General features: G+C 49.6%; 1 protein-coding gene across 3 annotated transcripts in view; it reads right to left on the reverse strand.

Moving 5' to 3' along the window:
* Positions 1 to 1,014: 1,014 nt before the first annotated feature.
* The window catches only part of MAPK14 (mitogen-activated protein kinase 14), a 90,719-nt gene continuing 79,599 nt past the window's right edge, over positions 1,015 to 12,134 (reverse strand). For 2 of the 3 annotated variants that reach the window (XM_075555208.1, XM_075555206.1), the window contains 3 exons: positions 8,240 to 8,318; positions 4,030 to 4,203; positions 1,015 to 3,316 (listed from right to left, as the gene is read on the reverse strand). In XM_075555208.1, the coding sequence (XP_075411323.1) occupies positions 3,249 to 3,316; positions 4,030 to 4,203; positions 8,240 to 8,318 (321 nt within the window). In that variant the 3' untranslated portion in view covers positions 1,015 to 3,248. Of the gene's footprint in view, positions 3,317 to 4,029; positions 4,204 to 8,239; positions 8,319 to 10,960; positions 11,041 to 12,134 lie in introns of all 3 variants that reach the window. The other variant, XM_075555207.1, reaches the window with a different exon arrangement.

The following is a 12,134-nucleotide window of genomic DNA, read 5'->3' on the forward strand; positions in this document are numbered from 1 at the left end:
CAGCCGCACGGGCCGCTAGAACTCAGTCATGGGACGGGCCTGTGGCTCCTTAAGGCTGTGAGGTAGCGCATTTTTGATGAGTATTCTCCTGGGCCCCAGCCAGTGAATACAAGACACTCATGGAATACCTGTCTAGAGCCTAGCAACAATGCACACGCACATACACCTCCAGAGTGTATGTGCACACCTATGTGAACACATGCAGCCATGTCTGTGGCAATTTAAAAATAAAAGCGTACTGTTTACAGATGGTCTGGATCAGCGGTTCTCAACCTGTGGGTCGTGACCCCTTTGGGCTTGAATGACCCTTTTCAACACAGGGGTCACCGGATTCAGCACAGTAGCAAAATGACAGTGATGAAGCAGCAATGAAAACAAGTTTATGGTGGGGGGGTCACCACAATATGAGGGACTCTATTAAAGAGCCGTGGCATTGGGAAGGTTGCGAACCACTGGCCTGGATGGTCAAGGCAGAAACAACACAGCCCCATGTGTATTTGAGCTGCTTCCTTTTATCGACATTCTAGGCAGGCGTTGGTCTTTTTCTGGTGGAGGCCACAGAATAAACAGTTGAGAAGTTGCTGGCCACGCGGTCTCTGTTGCAATGCCACCCTCTGCCATGGCAGCCCGAAATCAGCCACGGGGAACACGTGGATGGACGTGTGCGGCTGTGTTCTGATAAAACTAGACGCCACACCAAGACAGGTGCGAGGGCTGGATTTGTCCCTCGGGTCATGGTTTACTGGCCCCTTCCTGAGGCTGTTCTTACACCCAAAGTGGTGACAAAGACCCCCCTGGTGGTGCCTGGCTTCTTGGCTCTTTGCTTTCCCCGCCATATCACAGGCCCAGCTCAGCTTCACCAAAGGCGCAGCATCGCCTCTTCTACGCTTTGCGTGTCATATCCTGATGTTCCCGAAGCGCGTGCCGGGGTGCCGTGGTGAGAACATCATCACTTACAGTGGCACCATGTGTGGAATAGAGACCAGTCAAACAGAATAAACCCGAGAGACTTACTACGTTTGAAAAATAGGCTTTATTTCAACCAGTGGTACTGTGTGACATCTTCTGTGGCATAACTGACTACAGCCAGGTTCATGAACACAAAGAAAATAGCCGTTTCCTTATCCTCTTTTGTTTTCTGTCGAGAGAAACGGAAGGGAGGGGAAGGGGGTGCATTTGGCGCGGACACCCGGGAGCTCTTCCGTGAGCTGAGCCCAGGCCCCTGGAGCACGTAGCCTTCTCACACGGATGTGGTCCCGTGTGCAAAGACCTCTATTTAAAAACCGCCCGGCCCCAATCTTCCTGTGGGAAGCCACGCTAGCACTGGCAAGTGGATGTCTGCTGGAATTCATGGCTGCTGCGGGTAACGTTTCCAAGTGAGGGTCTGAACTGCATACGAAGGAGATGAGGCCTTAGGGGTCACTTTCCTTTCAGAGGGGGCGGAGAATCCAGGTGAGGCACGATCCCCTCCGCCTGCCACCTTCCTTCCTGCTCCCGGTGCTGCAGGGGGTGGCCCTGGACCCTGGAGTGAGGGCACCCCTACGCTGTGATGCGGAAATAGAAACACCTTGGTCCACGTGCAGGTGCTGTCGCCTAAGCCAACCCTGCAAGTGGGTCTTTTGGAGGACCAGATGCCTGCAATTCAAAATAATCGGGAAACTCTTCTTCTCCACCCCTGAGGATATTTCATCTCTAAAAAGTTGTAAAATACAAAATATTAAAATAATTTGCCCTTCTCCCCGTCTAAAGGTATCACATTTCCCAAAAGACTCCTGCGATATACAAAATTCAGAAACAAATGTTACTTCTCCCCGAACCGAGACCAAGAAGTCAGTGTTAAGCTGCCGAGAAGACGCTTCTCCAAAGAGGCGGGGAAACGAGGACGAGGGCGGCGACACCCAGTGTCTCTCCTGCCGACCAGGCAGAGAGAGGGACGGCCAAGGGAGCTTCCGGCCTCAAGAGCTCCTTTGTTTCCGGGCATTCCTTAGCTCTGGTGGTCAGAAGTGAAGAGAAACGTGTTTTCCACAGTGAGGACATTCCTGGGGGAAGCCCTGATCGTTCCCGCAACCGCTCCCCAAAGACAGTATTGTTGACAACCAGGATGGCAAGAATGGAAAATGCTATCCACAGCCGCCTGTTCCGTTTCTGGATGGTCTTCACATCAGAAGCACCTGGAGGAGTAACAGTTGTGTTCGATGCAAAACAGCACTGGGGGCCGAGGGGAGGATGGCGTCTCGCCTGCCCAGAACGCCGGCCGAGGGGACGTCCCGCACAGGCGCTCTCTGCGCAGTCTCCACTGGTAAGCGTGCCGATGAGAACAGGACAAGCAGCTGTGCATGCTCAAATCGCACGACATGCAAGACACATCTTCGCTCAGCTGGGAATAACAAGCACACGGGCAACACTGGTAGGAAGAACCGGCTCCGCGCAACCACTGAGGCCGGGCCTCCGGAGGCCTCGGCGGCGGAGGTGAAGGGCAAGCAGAGGAATGGCAACACCGCCCAGGGGGGGTGGGTGCCGGAGGGCCAGACACACACACTCACTCACCCACACAGGCCTCGGAGGCTCCCTGGGTGCACAGGGGGCTACCCAATGGGAAAGCCCAGCCAACTTGCCTGGCTCAGAACTGCACCCAACCCCCAACTTCCACGAGCTGTTTCTTTCCTTCCCACCCCCTTTAAGGCACAAACGTATTTACAGTTTCAGACTTGCCCTCAAGTTCAGAGGATGTCACTAAGCAAGTTGGTGGCAGTCGGTGCACAGAGGGAGCCAGGTGGTCCGGGCAGCTGTATGTGTGTCCTCGTTGTCATCATCTGAGGGGTGGCTTTGGGGCCGGAGCGGCCAGAGGGTAGGAGCCTTCCCTCTGGGCCACTGTGCGATGATGAGGATGATGATGAGGATGATGATGATGATGATGCAGTCAGCCCCCAGTTTGTTGGTGGGACCACACGAGGGGCCAAAATGCATCAGGGATGCTTTAGTATTTCTACGCCGCAGGCTGCTTGCTGCCTGGTGAGCGACCTTGAGGCCACACGAAGTCTCTGTCATCGCCAGTCTGCTCTCATCCTCCGACACGAGCGAGCACGCACACACACACACACACACACACACACACGCACACGCACGCACACGCCCCCTACGTTGGAGGAGCTCTCTGCAACAAGAGGCACTTGAATGACATGTGGAGAGCTCCCACGGAAAGTCCTCCCCCTCACAGTGCAGTGGGACCGACGGGACAGCGGCAGCTCTCAGGACTCCATCTCCTCTTGGTCGAGGGGCGGTGGCACAAAGCTGATGACTTCATCGTAAGTCAGGCCTAGAACCCGGGCAGGGAAAGCGTGCGAGGTTAGAATGGCACAGGACTCCGTCCTCCTTGAGTCGAATCGGCTAGGTCGGCAGTACTCTTATTCCTCCGCCCGCCCCCGGCCCATCCAGATGGGTTCTTGGAAGGGCTCCTTCAAGTAACTGTCTCATTGTTCCAGGGACATATGGTCAAGGACACAAACAGAACAGCTACGTTCCTGGTGCCTTTCATCACTGAGTGACAACCCCCCCCCCCCACTACAGCTCTCTGGGAAGGTGCTCAAGGGTACCCGAGCACTCCCGCACGCTGCCAATGCCCCGCAGTCCCGGCAGTGTTGGGAATACACAGGTGTTCTGGTTATGTGCTTCATGGAAAGAACTTAAGACTGAATTTAGGAGAATGGGATGGGCTCCCGGCTACATCCCCAACTAGCTCTCTCATACGTTACATCTCTCAGCTCTAGTTCTATTAATGAAATGCCCCATTCTCTACTCATCTCAGGGAGCTGTGAACACAACTCTGAGAAGCGTTTGCTTCGCAAACGAGGGGCTGTGTACAAAGCAGGTCAGCGGCCCAGGGCTCGGTTCACCAACAGCCGGAGGACTGTGCTCCCCCTGCATTAGAGGCACGAGTACCAGTGTCGGCGAGTGGATTACAACCACTCAGCAGTCTGCCTTCCTCCCCAACGGGAGGCTTTCTCAAGCGCACAGGACTGCAGAACTTACTTTTCCACTCGTCTATGAGGAGGTCCCGGCTTTCAAAGGACTGGTCGTAGGGATCGGCCACTGGCTCATCATCAGGGTCATGGTACTGAGCGAAGTAGGCATGAGCCAGGGCCTGGGCTGCTGTGATCCTCTTGTCTGAGTCCAGCACCAGCATCTTCTCCAGCAAGTCGACCGCTGCCAAAGCCAGAGCGCGAGGAGATGAGCGGCTCTCCCCGTGCTCAGGGAAATTACGCCTCGCTAACAAGCCAATACCGAGTCCTCAGAGCTAAACAGAGGAGTCGCCTCTAACACATCTGCTGTGCGCACATGGATGACGGGCTTTTAAAGAAGTTAAACAAGTGGAATTCTGCTTGAACAAGCTCGTGGGATGTCAGCGTGGTGACCACCATGAGATCAAGAGGCATCAAAACCAAGGCTTGTGGTCCACCTTACGCTGGACGGAATCCACACCAGGTGGGCGGGGCCCGCTGGCTTTGCTTTTGCTTTCTCCTTTCAAGACTTGCTAGCTTAAGGTAAATACATATGCATCAAAAAGATCTTTATGGGTAAAGGGAGACTGGACAGCGTAAGACATGAAAAATAATAATAATTTATAAATTATCATGGGTTTCTGGGGAGTGGGGCAGGGAGGGAGAGGTAAAAATGAGTTGCTGAGACCAAGCGCTCAAGTAGAAAGCAAATGTTTTAAGAATGATGATGGCGACAAATGTAGAAATGTGCTTCACCCAGTGGATGGATGCATGGATTATGAGAAGAGTTGTACAAGTCCCAGTAAAATGATTAAAACAATCTTTAAATAATGAACATATTGAGGATTTGGGATGTGAGGGAGACATGATATTTCAATAAAAGGGAATTTTGATTTTACAATTTTTACCATGAAAAATTCCAAATATACAAAAATAGAAAAGTAAGAGCAATAGTACAAAGACCATCTATATACCCACCACCCAGATTCACTAACTGCTAACATTTTAAATGATAGAAATATATGTATATTTAGAGATATAAAATATACAAAAATACTTAATAAAAAGGATAAATATAACTATAAATGTATTTAAAGACAGACATACAGAGAGCGCATGTATGTAGTGGGTTACACGTTAGGCGGATAACCAGATCAGCAGTTCAACCCTCCCAGGCACTCCGAGGGATAAAGATGAGGCTTTCTGCTCTCATAAAGTCATACAATCTCAGAAACACACCGGGCAGTCCTACTCTGCTCTATAGGGTCAGTATGAGCAGGAATGGACTCAAGGGCATAATTTAAAAATAAAATCATGTTCTGTTGTTAGGTGCCACCGAGTAGGGTGTGACCTTAAGGACAACAGAACAAAGTGCTGCCCGGTCCTGCGTCATTCCCACAACTGTCCCCACGCAGGACCCTCCGATGCAGCCACTGTGGCAGCCTATCTCATGGAGGGTCTCCCTCTCCTCGCCATGCTTCGAGCCCACCTCAAATGATGTCCTTCTCCCGGGACCGCTCTCTCCTTTCAACATGTCCTCAGTATGGAAGATGAAATCTTGCCAGACTTACTCTAAAAAGGCTCCCAAATATTTCAGCATAAAGACATCTCCCGACAACATCATGTTACAGTTACCTTATTGCCAACTGACCAACTCACAAACGCTAACGTGCATTCCATGCTAAAATTTTCCCAGTGAACCTGAAGTTGTCTTTGACAGCTGGTTAGCTTAACTAAGGATTCGAAGAAGGACCATGTGACTGGCCTCTTTTAATATAGAATAGTCCCTCACCTTCTAAACACCTCCCTTTCCTGACTTTAACCCGAAAAGACCTTCCAGTGACCTTGGGAATGTCCATCAGCGGCTGCTTCTTAAGAACCAGGCTAAAGATGTTTCATAGGTAAGGCTGCATGTTTCACAGTGAGTTAATGAAGATGCTGAATTTGCTCACTGGGTTAAGATGCTTTCTTCTTTGCCCCAGCCAGTAATCTGTGGGATACTTAAGCATCATGAGATTATCAGCTCCCCATCTTTCACGGACAGCTTTGAGCATCCATTGATTAGCCTTGCCAGAAGTGATTATCTCATTACTGACTATCTTCCAGTTCTTTCCGACTCATAGTGACCTCATAGAGCAGCGGTTCTCAACCTTCCTAATGCCGTGACCCTTTAATACAGCTCCTCATGGTGTGGTGACCCCCAACCATATAATTAGTTTCGTTACTCCTTTATCATCACTGTCATTTTGCTACTGTTATGAACTGGGTGACCCCTGTGACAGGGTTGTTTGACGCCCAAAGGGGCCACGACGCACAGGTTGAGGACCGCTGCTCTGGGCAGAGGGGTTTCTGAGGCTGTATGTAACTCGGGACAGGAGTGGAGCGCCTCATTATTTCTGAGCAGTGGCCGGTGAGTTCCACCTGCTGACCTTGCAGTTAACTCACTCTGCCATCAGGGCTCCTTGATGATTTCATCAGGGATTACAAAATAGTGCCTTTTCTAATTTCTACTTTCCAGAGAAGATGTTTCAGAGAAGGGGTGCACATGGGAAGATACATGTTGCTGGGAACACTGTTAATCACTGGGGAAATACAAAGAATTTTGAGATTTTGAAGTTACTGATGGTTCCTTAAATGTGGGGTGGGGTGGGGGTGGGGAGGGGGAGGAAAACTAACCAGCTTCCCAAAGAGCTCTCCTCTTGCATGCACTGGGGGCTACGACAGACCTACTGGGTCCCTAGTAACCCAGGGGGAAATGCGATTTCCAAGGATATAGAGACCAAGCCAATATTCATGTGCTGGTTAAAGTTCATAAAGCAGGAGGGGAATTACAGTCCTTGCTCCCAATGGTCTTCCCTTCCTAGGAATCCATCAGTGATTGGTTTTGACTAAAGAGGGATGACGTGCGGCCTCGGCCCTCCCTAGGGTAAGAAGTAGGCACCACGTTGCTGTACCCAGGGTCTTTAATGAGCAATCAGGGCAGGGGAAGAAAAAGAACCCTCAAACAGGCCACAGGTGTAAATTACGGGGGAGGGGGGTTGTTTAAAAAAAGTTCAGGGAAAAACAGAACTGAAAATTGAATGGAAGTTTCCCCCAAAACTTCATGAAGCCCGCTTGACTGTACATTATTAACAGTGAAGGGTAAGCTAGCTTTTTGCTGGGAACAATGAAGGAACATGAAATCAGTGATCATAATAACATAGAGTTGCTAATATTTATAGTGCCAGTGTACTCCTGCTGGGTTAGGATTCAGGGCAGGCAGGAGCTCAGGATCAGTAACTTTGTGTCCTGTCTGCCAAGCAGGAGGAGATCCTTCTTGTGACATCACTGAGCTGTGGCTACCAGTACTTCTCACTCCCTGACAAGGGCAGGGCTGAGCGCACACGGGCCAAATCCTAGCACCACCTCACTAGCAGTCAGGTACTACCAAGTTCTTTGGAATGTTTAAATGTCATGATTCCAAGGGGACAGGGATGCATGTGACCTAGACAGGCTACCAGCACACACACATTTCCCACCTATGCCACGTCTATGAGTTTTTCCGAGGCAGCGAGCTGGGCCTCCACCAGTCTGTCTAAACCTCAGTTGAATTGGATGAAAACATCCAGAACAGACTGACAGACAAGAAAGCAGCTACGGGCAGACAGCATCTTTCCCCATCATTAAAGAGTACTTCGGGCTCAGAGAGAACTCAGACATCCTCGAACTAGTTAGCTCAGATAAATCATCCCAAACCAGGGAGAGCACAGGCCAGGGCAGAGGCAAGCCTGAACCAACCCCGCCAGGATTCCATGCATCCTGATGAGCTGGTGGGTTCCTCCTGCATGAGGGTGACCCCACCCACCCCGACAGCTGGGGTGGCGGTCGTCTTAAAACATGCGTCCATGCTGCAGCTCCTGGTGCCCTCAACTTCGGGGGATTATAGCGTGTCAGCAGATGTGAACAAGTCACGGGCTCTCCTCTGCACCTTGTCCCTCCTGCTCCCTCCAATCTTTTCTCTAACGCTCACCATTTCCTCCTCTCTTCATGCACCGGCCCACTGCCCACGTCACCCTACCCACACATACATGCATGCCACGTGAAGAGAACACACTTCACAACACCAAGACAGATGAGCTCTGTGTTACCTTGGGAGATTTACTTAATGGTGCCCGATTTAACCCACAGGAAAAACCCCTCGAGCCCCTAGCTTCTGTTGTAATTAATTCAGTGTCCCGGAGAAGAGGAGGTGGTCCACTTACCCAGGGGGTTGGCACCAAGAAAGACATTTGCAAAGTTCATCTTCGGCATCTGGGTCAAGGACTGAATGTAGTTTCTGGCCTGTAGATGAAAGGGTTTTCAGAATGACTTTGCTCACAATGTCACTGCTGCAGAGATTCTTGTCCTGTGGAGGAGGAAGTGTTACCTGGCAGAGCCGGCCGGCTCCCATAGTTCTGGACCGTCTTTGCTATTCTGTAAAGACGTCCCACTTACGGCCATCTCACCTTCTGCATTTAGGTTCATCTCTCTAGTTATGCCTGCTCGCGCGGCTCTACTTCAAGCGAACAGGAAGGCTAGTCAATTTAGTTTTCTTTCATTAGCTTTCTGATCATAGGAACAAAAGCCTAAACTATGAAGCCTACATATGAGAAGAAACTCTACCCCACTTGCCTTCCGACATAGTTAAAAATTGGCATAAGGGTTGGTATTCCTAATTAATGCTTAGGACCCAGCATCTGTACAGGGTACCCGGCTCTGTAGATGCTCTTCAGAACACCAATTGGCTACCAATATTATGCCTTGTTAACAAGAAAGTAGTCTGGGCAATTAAAAAGTAAGCATAAATTTACAATATTATCCAGAGATTCAAGCCCATATAAAAATGGTTTTATGAACTATCTCACAGGGTAGTCAAAAGGTGCCCTTAGAAGCAGATGAAAAACTACATAGCCCGGGCAGAAAGTCTTCCCCCTGCCACTTACAAGCTACCTCTGCTGGGGCAAGTCTTAACGAGCATGTCAACTACCTCGCCAGTCAAGTACCAGCATTTGGTTTGCCCAAATCATATGGTTTTGGCGATCCTTCCACGTAAGACAGCCGGTGAAAGCACGTCGGAAACAAGCCGTGCCACGACATTCACCTCACCAGCGGTACAGTGATTCTGACTTTGGTCTCTGGAGTTGGGACAGGCTGGTCGCACAGATTCTCTTTATGTCCTGGGCTCCTGCTGTCACACAGGACTAGCAGCGGGTGTCCACCTCGTGGTGTCAGTCAGGGCTAGAGACACTGAACCAAGGGCCTCCTTGGCACAGCACTTGGGTCACAGAATGGCCACTGTCACTTTTTGACAGGACACACTGCTTTCATTTTTCCACGGACGGCTCAGTCTCACCATTTCTGAACTTCTTTCATTAATGGGCCAAAGATATTTGAGGGCTGAGAGAGTTCACATCAAGGCACAGAACCTTGACTGAAACAGGAAAGTGGCCTTGACAGTCATCACGGGAGGGATGCTCATTCAAAACGACCTTTCAGGGATTCGTTAGTATCACACTGTTTCTATGCCCTTACCAGTTTCAAAGAGTACACCTGCGAACAGCCCATCTGAGTCTTCGACTCTGTTCTAAGGCGTTCCTTAAAATTCCTGTTTTATTTATTAATTTTATTAGTGTAATTATTGATTTATTTATATTATTATTTTTTATTAGTGTAATTTTAAAAATCGTGGCAAAAATATACACAACCATACATTCTGTAATTCAACGTCTACATGCATAATTCAGTGCCACTGATTTAATTTTCTTGTTGCACAACCATTATTGATATCCTTTTGCAAATTAATCTACCACCAAAGTTCTTGTTTTAATATGGCAGTAAAGGTGCATATGTACACACACATTTATGACCACCACTTTTATGTATTCCTGTTCACCTCTCACACATGAGGACCTGGCGGCATAGTGGTTAAGCGTTAGGCTGCTAACCGTTAAGGTCAGCAGTTCGAAACCCCCAGCCACTCTGTGGGAGAAAGAGGCAGTTTTTAACTCTCATGAATAGTTAATCTCAGAAACTCACATGGACAGTTCTACCCTGTCCTACAGAGACATTATGACTTGGCGGCAGTGAGTTTTTGTGTTATCTCCCACATGTGGTTAGAAACGTTGTGGCAACTTCACGTTCTTAGTCATTGCATGTGAAGCAAATGGAAGGGGAGTGTGCTTTAGGACAGCAGAGACTCTCCAGTTTGAGAGGAATTTAATAGAGACTCTGATGCGATCCCTTTCCACTGAGCATGTAGGTCAAAGGAAGAAGGGGAAACAAGCGGCAGAGTCGTTCCTCTAGCAGAGAGGTATCCAGTCCAGCTGAAGCCGGTTGAGGCAGGAGGGAAGGTGCTGAAAGGGCTCTGTGTGGCCCACCGGGTGGGAGGTCTCCCAAGAGTCAGAGCGGCCAGCTCGGTGACACGAGTGAGCTTTAGTCTTCTTCAGCAAGTGTTCATACCTATTGCTATTTGTATATATTCTTTTGAATATAGAATTTATTTATAGTGGATATTTTGTAGTCTTTTTAAATGAAGATCCTTATTTTCATCATTTAAACAATATTTGCACAGGAAAACATTCTAATAGCTTTCTGCTGAAGTCCATCCATTGGCAGCCCAACTCTGCCTGCAGGCTTTTTTTCCCCCTACCTATGAGGAAACAAATGGTTTCCTGAGCACTGGACTTGAAACCCAATATATGAAAGTAATGCTATTTTCTATTTACAAGTCCAAAAGCAATCTTCTCAGTCTACAGGCTTGGGTGACATTTTATCCCCAGTGTCAACATCGTGCAATAACACACAGGCAGGCACTGCCCTAGTCTCCCCTCCAGGCACATGCAAGCATTCAGTGACATTAGACACTGTGTCGGTTATCAAGTGGCAGTAGGCTGTGGATGCGGCCTTCTGAGTCAGGCACCCCTGCACAGTCTGCTTGTTCTCACCTCATGGCTTGGCATCCTGTTAATGAGATAAGCAGGGGGTGTCCCCGTCAGACGCATAATCTGCTGAAGCTGGTTAATATCTTAGATGCCTAGTCAAGGGCGTTGTTAAACATACAGTGCAAACGAAATTAACTTTAGACGCAAGTATTTTTAAAAGGCCCCAAAGCCACGTCAAAACAATCGAACGAGGGGCGGGGAGGAGAACCACCACTAGTCCCCCCTTCCCCCCTACACCACACCTCCCCCCGCCCCCCCAGTCCTGAGCCCGAGGCTGCATGCTATAGTAGTGCTTCTGAGAGGGGCAGAGAACCATCAGGCATGTAGCTAATGCAGCCAGGACAGACAAGGAAGATTCACCACCTGTGGTTTTAGCACGAGCATCAGGTGTGTTGGTGCCTTGGAAACGGACTGCCACTGGAAAACTATTTGCAAGTACCTGTGGCCCACACCTGAAATGTGTGGTAAATGCAGACCGGCAGACAATGGGACTCACTGTCGGACAAGAGAAAATATCCAAGACATGCATTCGAGGAAGAGAGTGGCCTGGGTTCTGGTGGATTCTCTAAGGTACCGTCCCCGCCCACTGTAAGACCCAGGTGGTGGCAGGCCAGCAATGCCAGAGTTCCAAAGGCATCTTGTAGTGCATATTTAAGACACATGCCACAGACACACAGTGGTGAGTGGGCAGAGGGGGCAGGGGGGCAGTTTAGAGTCCAAGAGCAAAGACAAAACAGAAGTCACAAGCTGCTGACGGCGTTCCAGCATGCCACGGGGATTTCTCCCAGGGAGCAATTTAGCAGGTCGGTCACCTAATTCCACCTAACGGATACCTGGGGGGAGCCTGCACACATCAGCTGAGATGAGCAGAACTATGAGGCCCTCCACCCGCCCGGGTGCCTGGGTAAGGCCTCGCCTTCCAATCTTCTCTCCTGCAACTGTCCCTCAATGTCCAGGCGATCCCTCCTTCCACAAATACTAGGAGCGCTGTCCGTTTGTCATGTGTTCCTACTAAAAGGAGGAACGATGGAATTTAAAAAACACTTCTTGTAAACATGTCCGCAGACCTTTCCATTCTGTTTCTTGTTAACAACTAATTCCGTTCCTTCCTGGGGGTGGGGTGGGAGGGGAGTTTGGATCATTTGTAACAGGCACGGTGGCCAAATGATTTCATTTC

This window comes from Tenrec ecaudatus, chromosome 7 (genome assembly GCF_050624435.1).
Source record: "Tenrec ecaudatus isolate mTenEca1 chromosome 7, mTenEca1.hap1, whole genome shotgun sequence".
Lineage (NCBI taxonomy): Eukaryota > Metazoa > Chordata > Mammalia > Afrosoricida > Tenrecidae > Tenrec > Tenrec ecaudatus.